The 20,534-nt window shown below is 34.8% G+C and overlaps 1 protein-coding gene across 2 annotated transcripts in view; it reads left to right on the top strand.

The window, feature by feature from the left end:
* UGGT2 (UDP-glucose glycoprotein glucosyltransferase 2) overlaps positions 1-20,534 on the top strand; it is a 244,134-nt gene that overhangs the window by 16,839 nt on the left and 206,761 nt on the right. For both annotated transcript variants that reach the window (XR_013407674.1, XM_015121325.3), the window contains exons 3-5: positions 7,302-7,432; positions 7,909-8,021; positions 17,409-17,583. Coding sequence is in view for 1 of the 2 variants with exons in the window: in XM_015121325.3 (XP_014976811.3) it covers positions 7,302-7,432; positions 7,909-8,021; positions 17,409-17,583 (419 nt within the window). In the remaining variant the exon portion in view is untranslated. The remainder of the gene's footprint in view (positions 1-7,301; positions 7,433-7,908; positions 8,022-17,408; positions 17,584-20,534) is intronic.

Here is a 20,534-nt window from a genome sequence, read left to right as displayed (position 1 = left end):
TTTGTATTTATGTACACATATTGTAATTTTTTTTTTTAATGGTAATGCTTAAGTGTGAATACTTCACTGGGTTAGTAAATCTAACATTAAATTTGAAAATATGTTTTAATAGATACCATTCTAAGCATCTGTTTCCAAATATAAGGTTTTAATACTTTATTATAAGACACCTCTTATAATTAGTCATGTTTGGGTATTGCATTCTCATCAAGAATAAATCAGAATTGTTAGCTGGGCATGGTGGTGTGCATCTGTAGTAGCAGCTACTTCGAAGGCCCAAGGCCAGTGAATTGCTTGAGCCCAGGAGTCAGAGACTAGCCTGGGCAGTATAGCAAGACCCTGTTTCTAAAAAAGAAAAATAAAAAAATAAATAAATTGGCCAGGTGTGGTGGCTTACACCTGTAATCCCAGCATTTTGCGAGGCTGAGGCGGAGGATCACTTGAGCCCAGGAGTTTGAGCTGTGTTCGTACCACTGCACTGCAACCTGAGTGACAGAGAGAGACCTTGTCTCCCTGCGCAAAAAATTGTTAAGATACAGTTATCTTTTTACCTAGAATTCTTTGAAATAATAATTTTGTGTCTAGTAATAGCACATTTTTTTCTTTTTTAAAAGTAGACTTAATTTGTTTTTAGAATAGTTAAAAGTTCATAGTAAAATTGGACAGAAAGTACAGATTTCCTATATGCCCCCTTCCCCTACACATAAATAGCCTCCCTTGTTACCAACATCCCTCACTAGTGTGGTACATGTATATCTGTTGATGAACCTATCTTGACAGATCCTTATTACCCAAGGTCCATAGTTTGCATTAGGGTTCACTCTTGTTGTTATACATTCTATGAGTTTGGACAAATGTATACTGACATGTATATTGTGTTTTGATTGGCAGAATACTTTGACTCTTAACCCATTAAAGAAACTTTTAATACTTACCCTCAGAAAGGTAATTAATATGCTCTCATTTCACTATCTGTAAAATAGTAATTTCTGTTTTTATATGTATATGAGAATTTATACCTATATATACATATATCTTCCTCAGAATTAAAAAGTGTTTATTGTTTTTCTTAGGGTAGGTCAGTAGATTAAAGGTATTGAAATGAGATTTTAACAGCAGAGGCTAAGGGGTTAATTATTGTAAAGAAAATTTTATTATTTTCCTATCTCTGCAGGGACTAGAATAGATGACATGAATTTGGAATCCCTTAAGAGTAAAATCTTTAGCCATTTAGATGTAGAGAGATCTTCTGTTGGTGATTAAAATAGTTTATTATTTTGTTCCTGAGTGTCAATGTAAGATAAACTATAGTTTCAGATGTTTTAAATGCTCATTTACTGAAGCCTGTTTGGCTCAGGTAGCCTTGAGGTTCAGTGATTTTGTGATTTCACAAAGTAGATTTTAAAAATAAAGAGATCAGACGTGCTTTTAATAACATTTTAAACTGAAATATTTCCAAAGCAAATAATTTTTCCTTTCAAAATTTTTTCCTGAAAAAATTATTTATATATAAGAAATGCTGGCGGTACTTTAGATGATGGGAATATAAAGATGAATAAATGTGATCTACATCCTCAGGACTTCATGATATAGTGAAGGAGACAGCAAAACAGTGATGTACACTATTAGGTGATAAGAGCTTTAATTGGGGTGTGCATAACATGAAAACACATAAAAGAGGAACCTAGTCAGTGTTTGAGAGAGAGCAAGACAGCATTTTCAGTGGTGAATGCTGGAGCTGAGTTTGAATGATGAGATTTAGTCAGGTAGTAGGGAGCACAAAACAAGTAGAAGAGACCGGGATGGAATGTGTGGAGGAACTCTCACCTAAAATCCTCAATATATCTGTCCCATATATGTTGTTCTCAGTACATGCTTTTTGGCCTTATTCAGTACTATTTTTTATTGGAGAAGCAATCTTAAAAATTACTCCTGTAAATTTCAAATTCATTTTAAGTTACTTATATCAGCATATTTTCTACCTAAATGAAATGATATACCTGGACAATCTGGTGGCAGATCATTAACAAGTTGGAATATAAGCTCAGGAGTACCTAAACTCTACATCAAGCGTATATTGAAGGAGGTCAGGTGTTTTCAGGGTTGAACCTAAATTGTATTAAAGTAAGAATTACTGATGGGGCACAGTGGCTCACACCGGTAATCCCAGCACTTTGGAAGGCTGAGGTGGGCAGATCACTTGAGGCCAGGAGTTCGAGATCAGCCTGGTCAACACTGTGAAACCCCGTCTCTACTGAAAATACAAAAATTAGCTGGGCGTGGTGGTGCAGGCCTGTAATCCAGCTACTTGGGAGGCTGAGGCACAAAACTCACTTGAACCCTGGAGGTGTAGGCTGCAGTGAGCCGAGATCACACCTCTGGACTGTAGCCTGGGCAACAGAGTGAGACTCTGACTCAAAAAAAAAAAAAAATTACTAACTCTTAAAATGTAATTCTGTTGGCTTTATTTGTAATGGCAGAGTCTAATGCATGTGGTAATATTATTGCTGACCTTGTTAAGTGTGGAAAAGAATGGTACAAATGAGAAATATATTAATGAACAGATTTTACTGAATTTGTTTTCAAGATATCTTAGAGGAAACATTTAATAATCCTCTGTTACTTGTAATAATTTAGGTTGTTGAATCTCCATGAGACCTTCTAAATACTCTTTACTAAATAATAAGTCTTGGTGATCCACCCGCCTAAAAAAATTGTAAATATTGAACATTTAACTTTTTGAATTCAAGTACTAGTTTTATACCATTTAATGCAATCACTTCATATTATATGCCAGCAAATTAAGACTTTTTAAGTGTTGAATTGCCTGTTTAAAAAAATTTATGTGGTTCTGCCAGACTTATGTATTTATTGATGCTTCAAGATTCAACTGGCATATTAGTTAACCTACGTAGTTTTGTAGGGTGAGAAATGTCATTCAATATTTATCTGATTTCAAAATCTCTGTTTATTTTTACTTCTTCACATGCTGCTCAGCGTATAACAATGTCATTTTCAAAGTCCTTGAAGATTTTAGTGGTTTTTACACAAATAAAGCTGTTTTTGTATTTTATTAATGGAAGAAATTTTCAAAAAATGTTAAGACTTTCTAACGTAGTTACTTTTACCCAAGAACCAGATTTGGGGGAAGAATGTAATTGGAGTTTGGATGTGCCACATTTGAAATGCGTGTGAAATATCAAAATAGAAGTGTATCGATAAGCTGATATATGAGTAGAGATCTCGATTAAAAAAAAATTCTAGGATAAAGGGTAGGATTTCAGAGTGATCAACATGAAAAATGGTAATTTAAGTTATAGGGAGAAGGTACAGAATGAGAATAAAATAGTGCCCAATGGCAGAACCCTGAGAACAGCAATGTTTAAGGGAATCTGATAAGAAGAACAGCACACAATAGAGACTAAGGAAGACTACCTCTAGTGGTAGCTGAAATCCTGTAAAAATATGAGATCATGAAAACCAGGAGAATATTAAGTTGTAAGTGATTGATGTTATCAAATACTGCACCTACTACTTTTAACAATAGAGAAATTATTAGTGCCTTTGGTGAGAACCATTTCACTGGTATAGTAATCAAGACTTCAGTAAGTTAAGATGTGAGTAGAGCTTTATATATCTCTTTGTTATTTGGTCATCTAATTTCTGAGCTTCTTGTCAAATTGTCACAATCAGCAAATAACCCAGTCTCCACCCCCAAAATGTCCCCTTCCCGTAGAGCTACGTGCTGTTAAATCTTTTAAGACCTTTGACTATGAAGGGAATAAGATGAGTCAGTAGCTGGCTGTGGAAGCTGCTGTTTATTTTTTTTTTAATAAGAATGATTTTTGAATATTAGGTGCCGGTAGTCAAAAATTGAGTAAAAACTGAGGTTAAAGATAAAGGCAGAGAATATTGAAGGGGTATTTTTAGTTGGTGAGCATGGATTTAGTTATTTAACAAATCAGCCAACATAGCCCAATGCATCCATTTCATAATAGAGATGATCTTGCTTGTTATATCTAAATTATAAAAGTTTACTTTCTATAAACTCCTGAATCCTACATTCACTATTACATAAGGGGCAACCTTGATGGTGACTTTGACAAAATTTGGTATCTGTTGTCAGGCACTACTCACATTTCTTTTGACTTTTCTCTGCTTTCATGGTTGACCAATCCTTTGACTGATGTAGTCATATTTTAGATGTTATTACATTAATTTTTATTTTCTTGCTGTCCTTGTAAGTATAATGTATTTTTAAGAATATTTTTTAAAATAATATTTATTTTCTATTTTGTTTTTACTGTTGAATGCGAATCTTATTTGCATTATTTTTTGATTCTTGGAGGAAAACTCACCGTTTCTCCCAAGTTCTGAGAAATCATCTATAGTTTGTTAAAGAAGTAAGAGTGAAAGAGCCAATGCTTATTCTCATATGTCAATTGTTTAAAGTTGCTGGATTAGGAAAATATTGTTTAGAATGAAGAAACTTATTTATAATATCTATTAAATATTAAAGAAATTTATTGAATGCCTATTTTGTGTGCCAGGTGTAGAAATGTACAGTTGAAAAACTATGATAGAAAAGATGCTTTCCTTCATGGTTTATAGCTTAATAAGAGGCACCAAATTTAAACAATTATACAAATACTTTTAAATGACTTTTTTTGTGAATTGATCTAGAGATGATATAGAGCTCACAATCAGACTTTATGCTGCAATTTCTCCAATTATTTCTTGGTTATATAAAGTTTGCTCTCTGGTTGATGCCTCATGAATAACTCTTGGAGAAATAGCCCTCGAGTTCTTCACGTACTTAATTGTTCATGTGTGAATTCTAAACTTCTGATTTTTAACTTTAGAGCCCCAGAGGTTTTTTTTTATTTTTGTTTTTTATTTAAACTAGAGAATGTTGCAATGCTGATCATTCTGTGTCTTTTTTGTTTTAGGGATGTAAGTTCATTACTCTTTTTAATTCTGGAAGGTTTTCTTGAATTATAGCTTTCTTTAATTGTTCTCTTCCATTTACTTGATTTTTCTGCCTTAGGGTCTACAAATATACACATATTAATCTACTTTGCCTGACTTCTGTGTTTGTCATTTACTCTCAAGTCATTTTTCCCTTCTCTCCTTTTTATTTGTTTCACTTTTATCACTTTTCCTCTGTGTATTCTGTTTCTCCTGCTCTGTTTTCCATGGTGTCTGTTTACTCTTGTGCTCCTTCTAATTTAGTTTGTGTTTTCTAGTATTATTTTCTTTCTAGTTCTTATTTGTATTCTTTCAGAAAACTTCTCGTATCTCCCTCTTTTTTTGGTCATCTCATTTCTGAGCTTTTTGTCAAGAGCTGTGAAGGGGCTGGAATTTTTACCCTGTTTGCAAGCTAAAAACTTAGCTTGCCACAGTTTCAGGAATCAGATGGACAACATAAGATTCTTGGATCAGAGCTGAAAGACTATAACTGACCAGAGGAAATCTCCTGAGTGATTCATAGCTTCTTTATATCAGCCAGGACCTATCGAACTAAACTCTGAGACTTTTTATTGTCATCTTTGAAAGGATCTAATATTGGCAAGATGGACTATAGGAGGAATTTAGTCGTAAGATGCCACTGAGACATTGTTTGGGAGATATTTTTGAACTTATTTCCCTTGGCCTATAACCCTTTCTTCTTCTCTTCATTAATAGGCAGCAAAATTAAGATGACTCATTACCTGATTGACTGTACAGTTTTGTCAGAATGTCCATTGTTACTTCTCAAGCACTCTCCTCAAATGCTATTAATTGGACCATAGGACTGGGCCTTTTATTCTCCAGAAATCCACGTATCTTGTCAGCATTCCATTTTGTTGTCAGATCTGTCAAGTACTGTGAAGGGTCTGAGATGTTACCCTATTTGCAAAGATGACAGATTAGTTTCATGGATGCTGACAGAAGACCTGAGACCCCTGATTCAGAGACAGAAGGCTTTATTTCATATAACAAAAGCAATAACCACAGTGTCCACATATTTGCACTGGTTGCCTGAGCCTCAGTTCCCAGAGGACAACTTGGAGGGCCAGGTAACACCTGTATCCTGAATGGGTTGTGGTAAAGAGAGGAACTGAGGGTCAAGGACCCAGCACTTTTGGAGCAAATAGTAAACATTGTCACAATCAGCAAACAACTCAGTCTCCCAGCCAACCCCAAAATGTCTCCTTCCGGTCAGAACATCCTTTTCCTCCTCTCGGAAAGAGAGTATCTGGTGTTGCAACCTGTTTTAACCACATTCTTCTTGTTATCCCTCTCACATCAGATATCCACAGGGAACTGCTCTTCATCTACCCCAACTCTGTTCTTTTGTGGGAGAAATGTCCGTCACTTGATAACCCAGTGCCAGGACGTAGAGGAGAATACATTATCGGAGAATGTCTAGAGGCCAGCCTCTGTGGATGCCTGTACCGAATGGACTCCAGAGCTGCCCTATTAGTACCTTACCATCTCTGGCTGGCCCTGGAATGCATTACAGTTTTCTGACACAATGCAGTCGGTGATTATACCTAGAGAAGAGTAGAGAAAGGAAAGGGGCACAGATAGTTCTTCCCACCCCTGCTTATCCCCATTAGTGCCACCAGGTCTTCTTCAGCTCTAAGCTGCACTTTTCTGCCTTCTCCCATTCAAGTGATCTCTGTCTCCCCAGGGGTGTTGGAGAATTTTAAATTAAATTCTAGGATCCCTCCTTCTCCTTTGTGTCTTTGAGATCTTTGAATAGGGTTTATAGTAGGCAACTTGTAGCTCAGGTTAGTTTGTTCAAGTTCCAGACAAGATGACATTTACTTTTGAAGACCTGGTTCAAATTTTGTCTCCTAAAAGTATTCTGGATACACTAATTATACTTGGCTATCGGCACTAAATCTCAGTAGAATTGATTCATACAGGTACTTTAAAATTCATTAACAATCATATTCTATAACTTTTCTGCTGTTCTTAATTTCCAACTTGTAGGTAGGACTTATATCTTATCCTTGTAATATAACCCCACAACTTTGGAGTAAGTTGGTCTGAAATGCTGGTGTTTCCAAATAGATTTTAATGGCAAGATTATTTTTACCTGGTCTCATGTTGATTACTTGGATATTACTGGAAGATCCAAAATGAAGTTGATTATAGAACTGAGATCTTGGTTTTTCCATTTTTCTCTAGCATTATCCATAACCAAACTTCAGGTATGATTATATGACATTAAGTTAGCTTTACAGTGGAAGATGTGCCAATGTGTAGTGTATAAAATACTAACATTATTTTCTTTTGACTTCTTTTTGTAGAATCAGATTATTCTTATTACAACTTAATCCTGAAGAAAGCTGGACAGTTTCTAGACAATTTACACATCAACCTCTTAAAGTTTGCTTTCTCTATAAGGGCATACTCCCCAGCTATTCAGATGTTTCAGCAGGTGTGTAAAAATATCCAAACTGTATTGGACAAAGAGGCATGCTAGCAATGTACATAGAGCTCTTTAATATGAACATCTTTAGTTCAAAATGATCTACAAGTTTATAGTTGGTTCCATAGCCTATCATTGATTATGTTATTATTGTTGTCATTTATTATAATGTAATTGAATATATTCTGTAATTTTTATAGTTATTTGGGATAAGGAAATTATGGGGACAAATCATTGAAATGAAGTATCATAAAAATTTTAATAGAATTTTTTCAATAACTTTGAAGCATGCCTTTCCTAGGATAAAGTTGATTTTATTAAAATATTTCTTAGATTCTGCATACATATAGATGTTTTTCACTTTAATTGGAGCAATAACTTAATAGTAGTTGATGAGTTACTTTAATCAAAGTAATGTGTGAGGGTTTTAAAATTGTTTTGTAATTATCAACTACTGTAGCTAAATATAATCTTTGAAATCTTAGATTGCAGCTGATGAGCCACCACCAGATGGTTGTAATGCATTTGTGGTTATCCATAAGAAGCACACCTGTAAAATTAATGAGATTAAAAAGCTGCTGAAGAAAGCTGCTTCAAGGTAAATTAATAATAGCCTATAATGAAAGAAGTGGTTATAAAGAGGACAGTTCAATAGCAGAAACTTCTTATAATAAAAAAATTTAATATTCTAAGACGTCGTATATTCAAGAATGTGATTTGTATTGAAAACCTTAATATATCTGAGAATGTTTTGTCTTGATTAGCTTTTGATTTTAGCATATAAATTGTGCCAAAATAACATAAAATATATGAAATGTTTCATATAAGCATAACTTGTTTTTTGAAATAAACATGCAAAACTATGAATGTATTTGGTTTATATCTCTTTAAATATAAACTGAATATATACCTGGGGAATAAGAAAGTAATCAAAACAATAGATGCGGTTGCTTCCTATATACAAAACTTTTTTTTTTTTGCTTTTTTGAAAGTAATTAAGAAATGGCAAATTAGAAGTAAATTATTAATTTATTAGTGATTTTTTAGAGTAATACTGCCAGTATATTTTTATTGCCTGATTATAATTTAAAAATAAAGTAGTTTCATTAATTTTGAAAGAGCTCTATTAAACAGTAATATATATTTATGCATATTAATACTTCTCACTTGTTAAACCATTTCTAACGTTTTCTTATACTTGTATTGATTTTCATATACAAAAGGCTTCTATTTTTATGTAGCCGAATTTTCCTGTGAATGTGACTTCTATATTGTTTTTATACTAACAGTTTTTCCCGAACCTGATTGGAAGATTTTACTAATTATTTCTGTAGCTTTCTTAAAGTTTTTCCTTTTATTTTACATTAAACTTTTAATCTATCTGTAATTTATTTTCATCAAAAGGTAGAATCCAGCCAGATTTTTTTCCTCAGGTAGCTAGTCAATTGTATTCATTATATTTATGTTATGGTCTATTTCGTAGCTCTTTGTTCTGCTCCATTATGTATTTCTTATAGTAGTGTCATACTGTTTTAATATTTGCTGCTTTATTATCCAGTTTCTGACAGAGGATTTCTTCTTCATTGTGGCTCTTTTTCCTGCAGAATGCCTTAGCTCCTTGTGTTTGTTGATGTTTTTAAATTAACATTGGAATCCTTTTCCTCCCCAAGCTCCCGTTCCCCAAAAGCCTTGTTAGAATTATGTTAAAAGTGTTGGTTAATTTAAGAAAAATTTACATCTGTGTTGTATTGAATCTCTTATCAGATAACATGGTATGTTTCTCTGTTCATACCTGCTTTTAAAACTTAAAGGCAGAAATAATTGCTTTATTTTATCAATTATTTTTTCATTGATTGAGATGGATACAAGGTTTTTCTCATTGGACATACTAATGTATTACAAGATACTTTGAAATATTGTACCTTCTTTTCAGTTCTGAGGAAAACTACTGGTTATTAATTGTGTGAGATTATCTTAATTTGCTTTTGAATTAGATTGCTTTCATTTTGTTTTCATGTTTCTGCTTTAATAAATGAATAACTGTACATGTATTGAAATTATTTGACATCTTTAATTTTTATCAATCATTGTACTTTCATATAGTGACTTAGGCAGCCATGTTATTCTTATTCTGAATGAGTTAATATAGGAATTATCTATTCCTTTATGGCATTATTAGACTCACTATAAAATTGTTAACACTAGTGTATATTTTTTCCTTTCCTAGTGCATCTTTTAAAGGAAATTTTGTAATGTTTAAAATTTATTGTCATTGATTTCTGATGTCAAATTTTAAAATTATAGAAACTAATGTACCTTGAAGGTTACAAAAGAAATTAACATCAAACTATTAGGAAAGTCAATCTGCCACGGGCCCTGTGAGTCCTTGCATGTTCTTTCTTGGTCTGACCAGCAAAAAATGCCAGGTCCTGACCACTCTTTACCTGGGCCATTTCTCAGGGTTGTGTTTGCAGTGAGCACCCTTGAGGAATGAGGTAATGTTTGCCTTTGGGATTGGGGGCAGGGAGCAAGCATGTTTTATTGCTTACTATAAAACAGTGCTTCCCCAAGCCCAGTGTTCCTTAATGGAAACATATGCCAACTCTGTAGGATCCATCTAAGTCCATATTTTGTCACCCCCCGTGGGACTTTGGGGGCAAGCATAATAATGCTTATACTGCTTGCTCTATGTCATGAGCAATAAAGTCGTTTGTCTTTGACCCAGGAGTCTTATGTCTTCTATCAGAACCCATAAAAGAATAAAAGGCTAACTTATTAGTTTGTAAGTCAGGTAAAATCATACCTTAGATTTTTGCAGTTCTTGATAGTTTTGGAGACTGCTATGGGTGGGATGTTGACTGACACATAGCTTCTGGAAGAGGAAGTTCCTAAGGGCCCATGGGTCAAGAAGAAAAAGGGTCAACACTTAACATTTCTTCCCACTGCCCGCCTCTTTCTCCCTGTGCTCTTGGTGGGTGATAGCAGTCTCCTGATTGTGTTGTAGTCCAATACATGTTCCTTGATCTGTGCTCCTAAGGAAAAGGCACTCAAATTTGTCTGATTTAATGGATTATTGTTTTGGCTCTGATTATATAACTGGTATTGGTATTTTACATGCTTACACTGTGAATGCTGTCAATGTTTGTGAAGCCCAGAGGGAAACTCTCATTCAGAGACTACCACACATAGACACTCCCAGGTGGCCCAGCAGAAACAAAGAATCAATCCCAGGAAGAGAAAGGACAATCACAACTTTATATAGACTTCATAGCTGCTGGACCACCCAGAGAGACTGTTTCCAAGTACAGTGGTGCCACCTGCCTGACTCAGCCACTTAGTACACACCCCTTTTTAAAATGAGCAGTTCTTAAGCTGCTGCTAAGCTCTTGTTGAAACTGAACGCCTGACCCATGGAGGCCTTGTGACTCTACCATATGACATTTACATTTTCACGTAGTTCAACTAGGAGTCAGTGTCTGGCAAGGTGAAAGGGACCCAACAAGCCTCTCTGCTCAAATGGAAATTATATATTCAAAAGCACAGCTTCTTGGCCCTAGCATGATACCAGGTATATGTGAAAAAGTGGCAGCTACTCTTTTGGGAGTGAACCCATTTCACTACCTGAAGTAAGGTCACTGGCTCAAAAGGGCGCTCAATTCACAGTGGTTTCCCTAAATGCCTGGGCCAGGCTGCTGGTATGTTTAACTAAGTTAACAGCTGGTGGGATCTTTGGACTGCCTCTGCTACCATTCCACCAGGCATAAGCCTTGTAAAACCAAAAGCCGAAGTGGTCACTCTACTCAGTGGGCAGAACTCAAGGCCGTCATCCTCTCCCTGAACAAAATCTGACCCCTTGATGAAATATAATACATTTATACTGACTCTTCTGCTGTTGCCAATGGCCTACCTGTCTGGTCTGCCACTTGGAAGACTACAGATGGGCAGATTAAAAATAGCACTCCTTGGGGCTTACACACTGCAAAAGTAATTTACACTTGCCCATCTGACAGTCTGGTGTACTCCTATAGATGTACATATTATAAACCCATTCCCTGATAAGTGTGAATAGAGACAAGCTGACTATGCCAAGACTGTGTGAAGCCCTGACTGCTCTTTACCATGGCCTTTTCTCAGGGTGTTTTCAGTAAGTGACTTTGAGGGATAAGTTAATGTTTCCCCATGGGACAAAGGACAGCTTACTTACTGCTTGTTATTAAATGATGGGTTTCCCACACTCAGTGTTCGTTAGATGTGATCCATACCCACTGCCTGTGTAGAATTCTTGTGGGTCCATCTTCTCCCTATGGGATGTGGGGCCATGGGGAACCCATGTAAACATACTAATGCTCATGTTGCTTGCTGTGCCACAAGTATCAAGTTCTTTGTTTCTGACTCAGAAGTTTCTGTCTGTTGCCATAATCCATGAAACAGTAAAAAGCTAACTTACTGGCTTGTAAGTAGGGTAAAACAATTCTGCAGCCTTACAGAAACATTCTCCCCGCCTCTCTCTGTATACAGGGTAAAGTTAATAATTTTTTTTTTCCTTTTGTGAACTTTAGGCATATACTCTTGGGTTTGTGACCTCTTATCAACATTGGTCAATGGTTTTTTCTTATTTAAGCATATAATTTGTTTTTACATAGGTTATTTATAGTAATACAAATATTTTAATTTTTTCCTCTCTGTAGGTATGTTTCTCCTTCCTAGATTTTCTTTAGTTTTCATTTTCTTTCAGTTTTTCCAGATTAGGTTTTTATCTTTTTCTAAAGAAATGACTGATAAATTTATTCTGCTTTTTAATTCTAACCTAATACGTTTTGCATTTATGTATTTTCTTCTGTCTGTGGTTGAGCTACACACTTGGTTTGTTTTTCTTTTTTTCAATTATAATATATTTAGGTCATCAAAGTTGCCTTTCTTTACTATGTGGTATTCTCATTGTCCCAATTTCTTAAAATTCTTCTTAATGGTAGTTTTATTTACTTGTTGAAAAGGGAGTACTGGGAGAAAGTTATACTCGTTTAGGGTGGTAATGATTGCTGTCACTTTCCCCCAGATATATAGCTCATATTTTATTTTGTTTTAATTTATTTTATTTTTCTGAGACAGAGTCTCGCTCTAGTGCCCAGGCTAGAGTGCAGTGGTACAGTCTCACTGCAACCTCTGCTTCCCAGGTTTGAGTTGTACTTCTGCCTCAGCCTCCTGAGTAGATGGGACTACAGGTGCAAACCACCATGCTCAGCTGATTTTTTGTATTTTTTGTAGAGACGGGGCCTTGCTGTGTTGCCCAGGCTGGACTCAAACTCCTGAGCTCAAGCAATCTGCCTGCCTCTGTCTCCCAGAGTGCTGGGATTACTGGCATGAGCTACCACTCTTGGCCTTCATTCACATTTTAATATTGTATCTATAAAGTTTCGGGGCAGATCCAGACCATAGATATTTTTGAACCATGGAGGTATGGGAGAGATGAAGAATCAGTTTACTCTTCTTTTTTTACTAGCACGTTCTTGTTTTAAGTGGTAAGGTTGACTGTCAGTTATGATTCTAAGTTGAACAGCATAGGTTTTATAGTAAGTAAACTTTACTCCCAATTTGTGATATAAAGTTATTGTTAGTTTGCAACTTCATTAAGAATTTTTCTCTTTCTGTGTCTTTGTAAATATTTTTGGAGATACTGTAAAATTTAGTGTCAGGGACTGCTCTCCAAATGCCACTTCAAATCAATATGACTGTCTTTTTTGTGGCTTTAAACTTTTGTCCCAAATGGAAAGCTGTATGTTTAAAGTTAAAAAAAAATCCTATATGGTCATTATAAAAGAGTTCATATACTTCAGAAAAATGAAAGTGGAAAGGGAAAATGGCCCATAATTCTGCTAACAGTTTAATATATATTATTTTTTAATGCATATATTTATATACAGATATATTTTAAAAAACATTTATTGTACTATAAAGGGTATCTTAGATCCTTCTCCCATTAAGTTATGTGTTCTTACATGTAAATAAGATTACTGGCATGTACCAATTTTATGTGTTAGGCTGTTTTTGTGTTACTATAAGGAAATACCTGAGGCTGGGTAATTTATTAAAAAAAGAGGTTTAGTTGGTTCATGGCTCTGCAAGCTGTACAAGCATAGCACTAACATCTGCTTGGCTTCTGGTGAGTGCCTCAGGAACCTTACAGCCATGATGGAAGGTGAAGCTGGAACAGGCATGTCACATAGTGAGAGCAGAAGCAAGAGAGTAAGGGAGGCCCCTGCGAATTGCATTTCAACATGAGATTTGGGGGGGACAAATACCCAAACCATATCATTCTATTCCTAGTCCCCAAAATCTCATGTCCTTCTCACATTGGAAATTACAATAATTTCTTCCCCATGTCTTAACTCATTCTGACATCAAGTCCAATGTCCTCAGTGCCATCTGAGACTCATCTGCTTCCACTTATAAGCCTGTAAAATCAAAACAAGTTATTTACTTCCGAGATACAGAGATGGTGCAGGCATTGGGTAAACATTCCTGTTACCAAAGGGAGAAATTGGCCAAAAGAAAAGGGTAACAGGCCCCATGCAAGTCTGAAACACAGTAAGGCAGGCACTAAATCTTAAAGCTGTCATGTAATCCTTGACTCCATGTCCCACATCCTGACGTACATCCTGGTGGGCTCCCTAGGCCTTGGGCAGCTCCAGCCCTCTAACTTTGCAGGATGCAATCCATGTGGCTGCTGTCATGGGTTGGGGTTGAGTACCTCTGGGTTTTCCAGCCAGAGTCTGCAAGCTACTGGTGAATCTACCATCCTTGGGTCTGAAGGGTTGCAGCCCCCCCTCCACTGGCTTCACTAGGCAGTATCCAGGTGGGGACTCTGTGTGGGGGTTCTAACCCCACATTTCCTCTATGCACTGCCCTAGTAGAATATCTGTGGGGGCCTGGCCTGTGTAGCAGGCTCCTGCCTGGGCACTAGGCTTTTCCATACATCCTCTTAAATCTAGGTGGAGGCCTCCAAACCTCCTTCATGCTTGCCTTCTGAGCATCTGCAGACGTGAGACCATCTATAAACTGCCAGGGCTTATGGCTTGTGCCCTCTGGAGCTGTGATGTGAGCTTTACCTCCACCCCTTTGAGCTGAGGGTGGAACTGGAGCAGCTGGATGCAAGTTGCAGCCTGCTGGCATGGCACAGGGCAGTGAGCATTCTTTCCTTTTAGGCATCAGGGCGTATGAGGAGAGGGGCTGCCTCATATAGCTCTGAAATACCTTCCAGGCCTTTTCTTCACTGTCTTGGCTGTCAGCTCCTGGCTCCCTTTTAGTCACACAAATCTCTCTAGCAAGTGGTTGCCCAATAGCCCACTTAGATTCTTCCCCTGAAAATGGGCTTTTTCTTTTCTGGCTAGGGCTGCGAAATTTTCAAACTTATGTTCTGTTTCCCTCTTAAATATGAATTCCAACTTAAAGCCATTTCTTTGTTCCTGCCTCTGAGCATACATTGTTAGAAGCAACCAGGCAACTTCTTGAACACTTTGATGCTTTGAAATTTCTTCCACCAAATATCTTAAGTCACCCTTTAAGTTCAAACTTCCACAGATCCCTAGGGCAGAAGCACAATGCAGCCAAGTTATTTGCTGAGGCATAACAAGGGTGACCTTTACTCCAGTTCCCAAAAACTTGACCTGCCATGTAGTAGATGCTGAAAAATATTGAGTGAATGATACCATAATGAAATGAATAAATAAGTTTGATTATTCCACTCCTTGGGGTAGATATATAGGTAGTTTACACTAAACAATATGTAATTGAACTTCCTTGTACATACATCTTTGCACCGTTACCTTGATTATTTTCTTAAATTTCTGGAACTGAAATCTCTAGGTAAGTACATGTATATTAAAATGTATACTCCAGAATTGTCTTCTGGTTTTACACTCTACTTCTAAAATTTTTACCAATGCTAATTTGTATTAATTCTCTTTAACACCTTAGTCAATTCAGTAAATGAAAATTGCTACTTTTAAATATAATTATTTAATTTTTAAAGATTGTTTTCCTCTTATCCAGCCATCCTCTGTAAGTATAATTTTTCTACCTATGATATATCCAAGCCGTTCCTGAATTAATCATAAAAGAAAAATTTGAAAATTATGTTGTCTATAGGTACAGGAAGGAAGGTGCTGTTGATCACAGACTCAGCAAATGGTAGAGAGCCCTTACCTTTGTGTGTAAAGTCTCTTCCGTTTCCTCTAATTTTTCCTTTTATATTCAACCTCAAGATTTATATGCTAGCATAGTTTTATTGGCAGCCTTTCTAGTTTTCAACAGTAGTCAATTCTTTGAAGGAATAATTTCTCAGACTTACATTAAAATTTAAGATTCCTTATATAAATTACTAAATGTACTTCTGTGATACTGATTTGATAAAATCAGATTTATAAAATGATAATCCTGCTGCTATATAAGTGACATTTGAGTTCCAAGGTTTCAGTTAAAATTTATGAGAATAATTTTAATACTTTCGTGCAAGAATCTCTTTCACTTCTCTTTTCAAATGTGAAGTATGATTTTGTATCCTTTTAGCATTTATTAATAGCATCTCATGAAGAAAGAGCAAATTCAATGTCTCTTGTTTTGCACATTCATGTCTCTTCATCTGTTACAGAGAAGATCAGTAATGAAGTGAAATTCTATTTGGGGCTAAGATTCTATTGATTTTATACTTCAACTATCTAAACATTGACAGTAGTATTTTAAAAATCACATCTTGAATAGCAGTAATCAAATTAAAGTAGATAAATGTGTGAATATTTTATACTTGAATGAAAAGTTTATTTAAAAAGTGGAAGGGTATACATACTGTACAAGCCAAACTATAAACTAATATAAGGATGCTTGAATTATATAATTTTCTAGATTTTTAATAACATTTCTATATTGATGTTGAGTAATATCACAAATTCTAAGCCAAATAACTGTGGAAATCTCTCAAATTATTCTGTTAGTCAATAAGATTGAATGCTTGAATGATTTTGATTTAGAATATGTTGAGTCAGTAAGTAGTTAAGCTAGAATTGAATCAAATTCTGCCTGATGTCAAAACCTAGCTTTTTTTCCACCAACATGCTGTAGGAATGTTACTCATACCCTTTTTTCTTCTGTCCTTAACATCTGTTATCCAAAGGTAGTAACTGACTGAAAGATTGTAGAGATCAGAATTCACTAAATACAAGGTTATTTCTCAACATCCTTGTTACTCTGAACTTCCTTATCTCTTGGTTTGCTTTCTACCTGTATAAATTGCCAAAACATATGGGCTTTGGAATTCCATAAACAGGAGTTGAAATTCTGGCTTTCCGTTTGATCTTTTCCGGAATAGTTAACTTATCTGAACCTCAGAAACTTAAAAGTTTCAGTGATGGTAGCTGTCTTAATTTTTTTGTGAAATAGAATTTACTAATAAGTATAAAGAACCTAGCACGGTGCCTGGCAAATAAGAAATCAGTTAAAGTCTGTTTCTTGTAATAGTGCTAGACCATAAGAGTCCTGGTTTCTTTGCTTATACTTGGGGATTTGATGAGTACTTGTTCATACTAAGTACGGATAATCTTTGAATAAGGTAGTACTTTTGCTTTGTTCCTTGAATATTTGTACCTTGTTTTCAGGAAATACAAGCTGTAATGAAAAATTATAACCTTCTAATAGAATAAAATATAAATTTTATTTCACTGAAAATTGTGTTGCCATTATATGTTATTGCTTAAAGATAATAAACCTTGTTGGGAAATAAAGTATTTTTAATATTAGATTTGGGTTAACCAAATTCTTTATTTCTTTTCTGTCATTTAGTTCAAGTTGTGTGTACAAAGTCATCACAGGAAATTTAAATTCTTTTTCTGTGATTATGTATATTATGAATTGTTTGATAAGCAGCAGTTATACAGAATTGATATGCCATCGACTTTCAATTCTTTCAAAACTTTGTGTTTTGCTTTTATCTTAGGACTAGACCTTATCTATTTAAAGGAGATCATAAATTTCCCACAAACAAAGAGAACTTACCAGTGGTGATTCTCTATGCCGAAATGGGTACTAGAACATTTAGTGCATTTCACAAAGTATTGTCTGCAAAAGCTCAAAATGAGGAAATTCTGTATGTTCTTCGCCATTATATTCAGGTATGTGCTTGTTTTTTCCAAGGTTACTTTTGGCTGTAGAAAAAAACAGTTATTATGATAATTTTCTTACTAGATTTAAATAGTAATTTTCACCAGAATAGTTATCTTGTTTTAACTTAACAAATATGACTTTCATGTGGGAAAATATGTTGGGATTCTGTCTCTTCTGGGGGTATGATGTCTATAACTCTTTGCCTTATATCTGGCACAAATTTAAAACTTGGATAAAAAACAAAAACATACTTCAATAATGTGTATAATATTTGCTAAGAATTTGCAATGAAGAAATCTAATTTACTCAGTATACTGATAATATATACAGTATTAGATCAAAGTACAAAGCATGGTGTTGGAGTACTGTTAACTCTTTCTTTTGAGACCTGACTACTTTTCATTCAGGCATCTGGTATGTGCTGTATTGTTCCCCATTCTGTTAGCTTCCCATTGCTATGACACTATCACATTTTTCTGTTTTAATGATTTCATAGCACTTATTACTATATCTCAAGTTTAACACTTTCAGCACACATACATGCACACACACACACACACACACACACACACACACACACACACGTGCGTATGAATACAATGGCCATTAGAGGAAGGACTTCGCTTTTTTACTACTGTCTTCCCAACATGGAGTACTTTAATTTGCATTTCCCAAATTAAGATTTATATACTAATATCTAATGTAATTAAAACCTTACGAATATATTTGTAAATTGCCTGTCCATAGCCTTTGCCTATTTTTGAATTGGATTCTTTTTTTTTCTCATTGGTTTTTAGGTGTTTTTAATATATTTTGAATACTAATCTTCCATACTTTGCAGCATCTTCTCCTAATGCATTTCTGGTCTGGTATTTTTTAAAAAATTGTTTATGACATCTTTTACAAATATTACTTGTGATATAGTCAGATTTACTCAACTTTACCTTAATGATTTCCTTTATTGATGATGTTATAAGGACATTCTCTTGTAAGAGCTGAAGTTCTATTTTTTGTTTTGGTTTTTAATCCATCTGGAATTTGAATATACTATGGGGTAGAGATATAATTCTGTTTTTTTCCATATGGAAAATTATTGGTCTTCACATACTTCATTGAACAGTCAAGTCTTTATTCTACTCCATCATATGCCAAATTTTTATATAGACATGTATGTATTTTTAGACTTTCCATTCTGTTGCAGTGATATGTATGTCTATTCTACACAAATATAACATTTTAATTGGTGTAGTTTAAAATATATTTTGATATCTGGTAGTACAGCTCTGCTTCTTAGTTTTTGTTTTTCTAAATACCTTGACTGTTCTTGCATGATATGTAGCCATGTTAATTTTAGAATTAGTTGGCCAGGTTCCATGAAACATGTTGTTGGGATTTCATATGGGAATGAATTGGACCTTTCTGATTAATTTTGAAGAGACTTTTTCTTCATATATATTGAGCTTTGCCTTCTGTGAACATATTTTTATTTCACAATCTAGTCAGATGTCTTTTTGGAAAGTATCATCTGTGATGTACAATGTTGGTTTTCAACAATCACACAGAGTCATCTGTCAGTCACCTTAGTACCATCACATTCACATACAGATTCTTGTAGGAACATATGTTTTCAATTTACTTGGATAAATGCCTGGAAGTTCTATTGCTGAGTTGTATGGTAAGTCAATGTTTAACTTCATAATAAACTATAGCAAACTGTCTCTCAAAGTGACTGTACAATTTTTCATTCCCCTTAGCCAGGAAAGATAATTTCGCTGCTCTAAGTCCTAACCACCATTTGTTAATGTCAGTTTTTTTATTATAGCTGTTCTAGGTACACAGTGGTATCTCACTGTGGTTTTAATTTGCATTTCTCTAATGACTAATGAAGTTGTCTGACTTTTCATAAGTTTCTTTTTGGTGAACTTTTTTTGTTGAGTTTTCAGAGTTCTTTATATGTTCTAGATATAAGTCCTTTATGAGATACATGATTTACAAACATATTCTACGAGTTTGTGAATTACCTTGTCATTCTCTTAATGTGTTTTGCAGAGGAAGAGTTTTTAATTTTGATTAAGTCCAGTTCATCATCTTTTTTTTATAGATTATATTTTTCATATTATACCTAAAAACTCATCACCAATCTCAAGGTCATGCAGATTTTATTCTAGGCATTTTATAGTTTTATGTTTACACATAGGTTTATGATCCATTTGAGTTAAGATTTGTACAACTTGTGAGATAGATGTTGAGATTTATTTTTCTGCATATGGATATCCAGTTGTTTCAACATTTGTTTAAAAGACTATCCTCCTCCATTGAGTTTCGTTTATCCACTTGTAAAATATAAATGACCCTATTTGTATGGGTCTATTTCTGGCTTTGCTTTTCTGTGCTATTAATCTATCTGTCTCTCCTAACATCAATACTACACTGCTTGATTACTCTAGCTTTATAGCCTTGAGATCAGGTTGTGTTAGTCTTCCAGCTTTGTTATTCTTTTTCAGAATTGTTTTAGCTAATCTAATTCCTTTGTCTCTTCCTGTGAACTTTCAAATCAGCTTGTCTGTATCTACAAAAAATCTTGCTGGCATTTTGATTGAGATTACAATCAACATATAAATTAAATTTGTGAGAGAACATCTTAAAAATATTCAGTCTTCCAGTTGATGAAAATTATATTTCTTGATTTATTTAGACAGCCTTTGATTTCTTTCATCAGTGTTTTTCTTCTTTTTCAACCTACATGCCATTTATCTTTTTTAACCTTAATGATTAGGACTTCTAGTCAGTGTTGAATGGGAAGTGGTGAGGGATGATATCCTTGCCTTTTTCCTGATTTGGGGAGAAAGCGTTTGGTCCTCCACTGTTAACTATTATATTAGAGGCAGGGTTTATTTTTAATTTTTTAAGTTCTGGGATACATGTGCAGGATGTGCAGGTTTGTTACATAGGCAAATGT

This window comes from Macaca mulatta, chromosome 17 (genome assembly GCF_049350105.2).
Source record: "Macaca mulatta isolate MMU2019108-1 chromosome 17, T2T-MMU8v2.0, whole genome shotgun sequence".
NCBI lineage: Eukaryota > Metazoa > Chordata > Mammalia > Primates > Cercopithecidae > Macaca > Macaca mulatta.
Note: the sequence above shows the minus strand (reverse complement) of the source record. Positions and strands in the feature narration are given on the sequence as shown.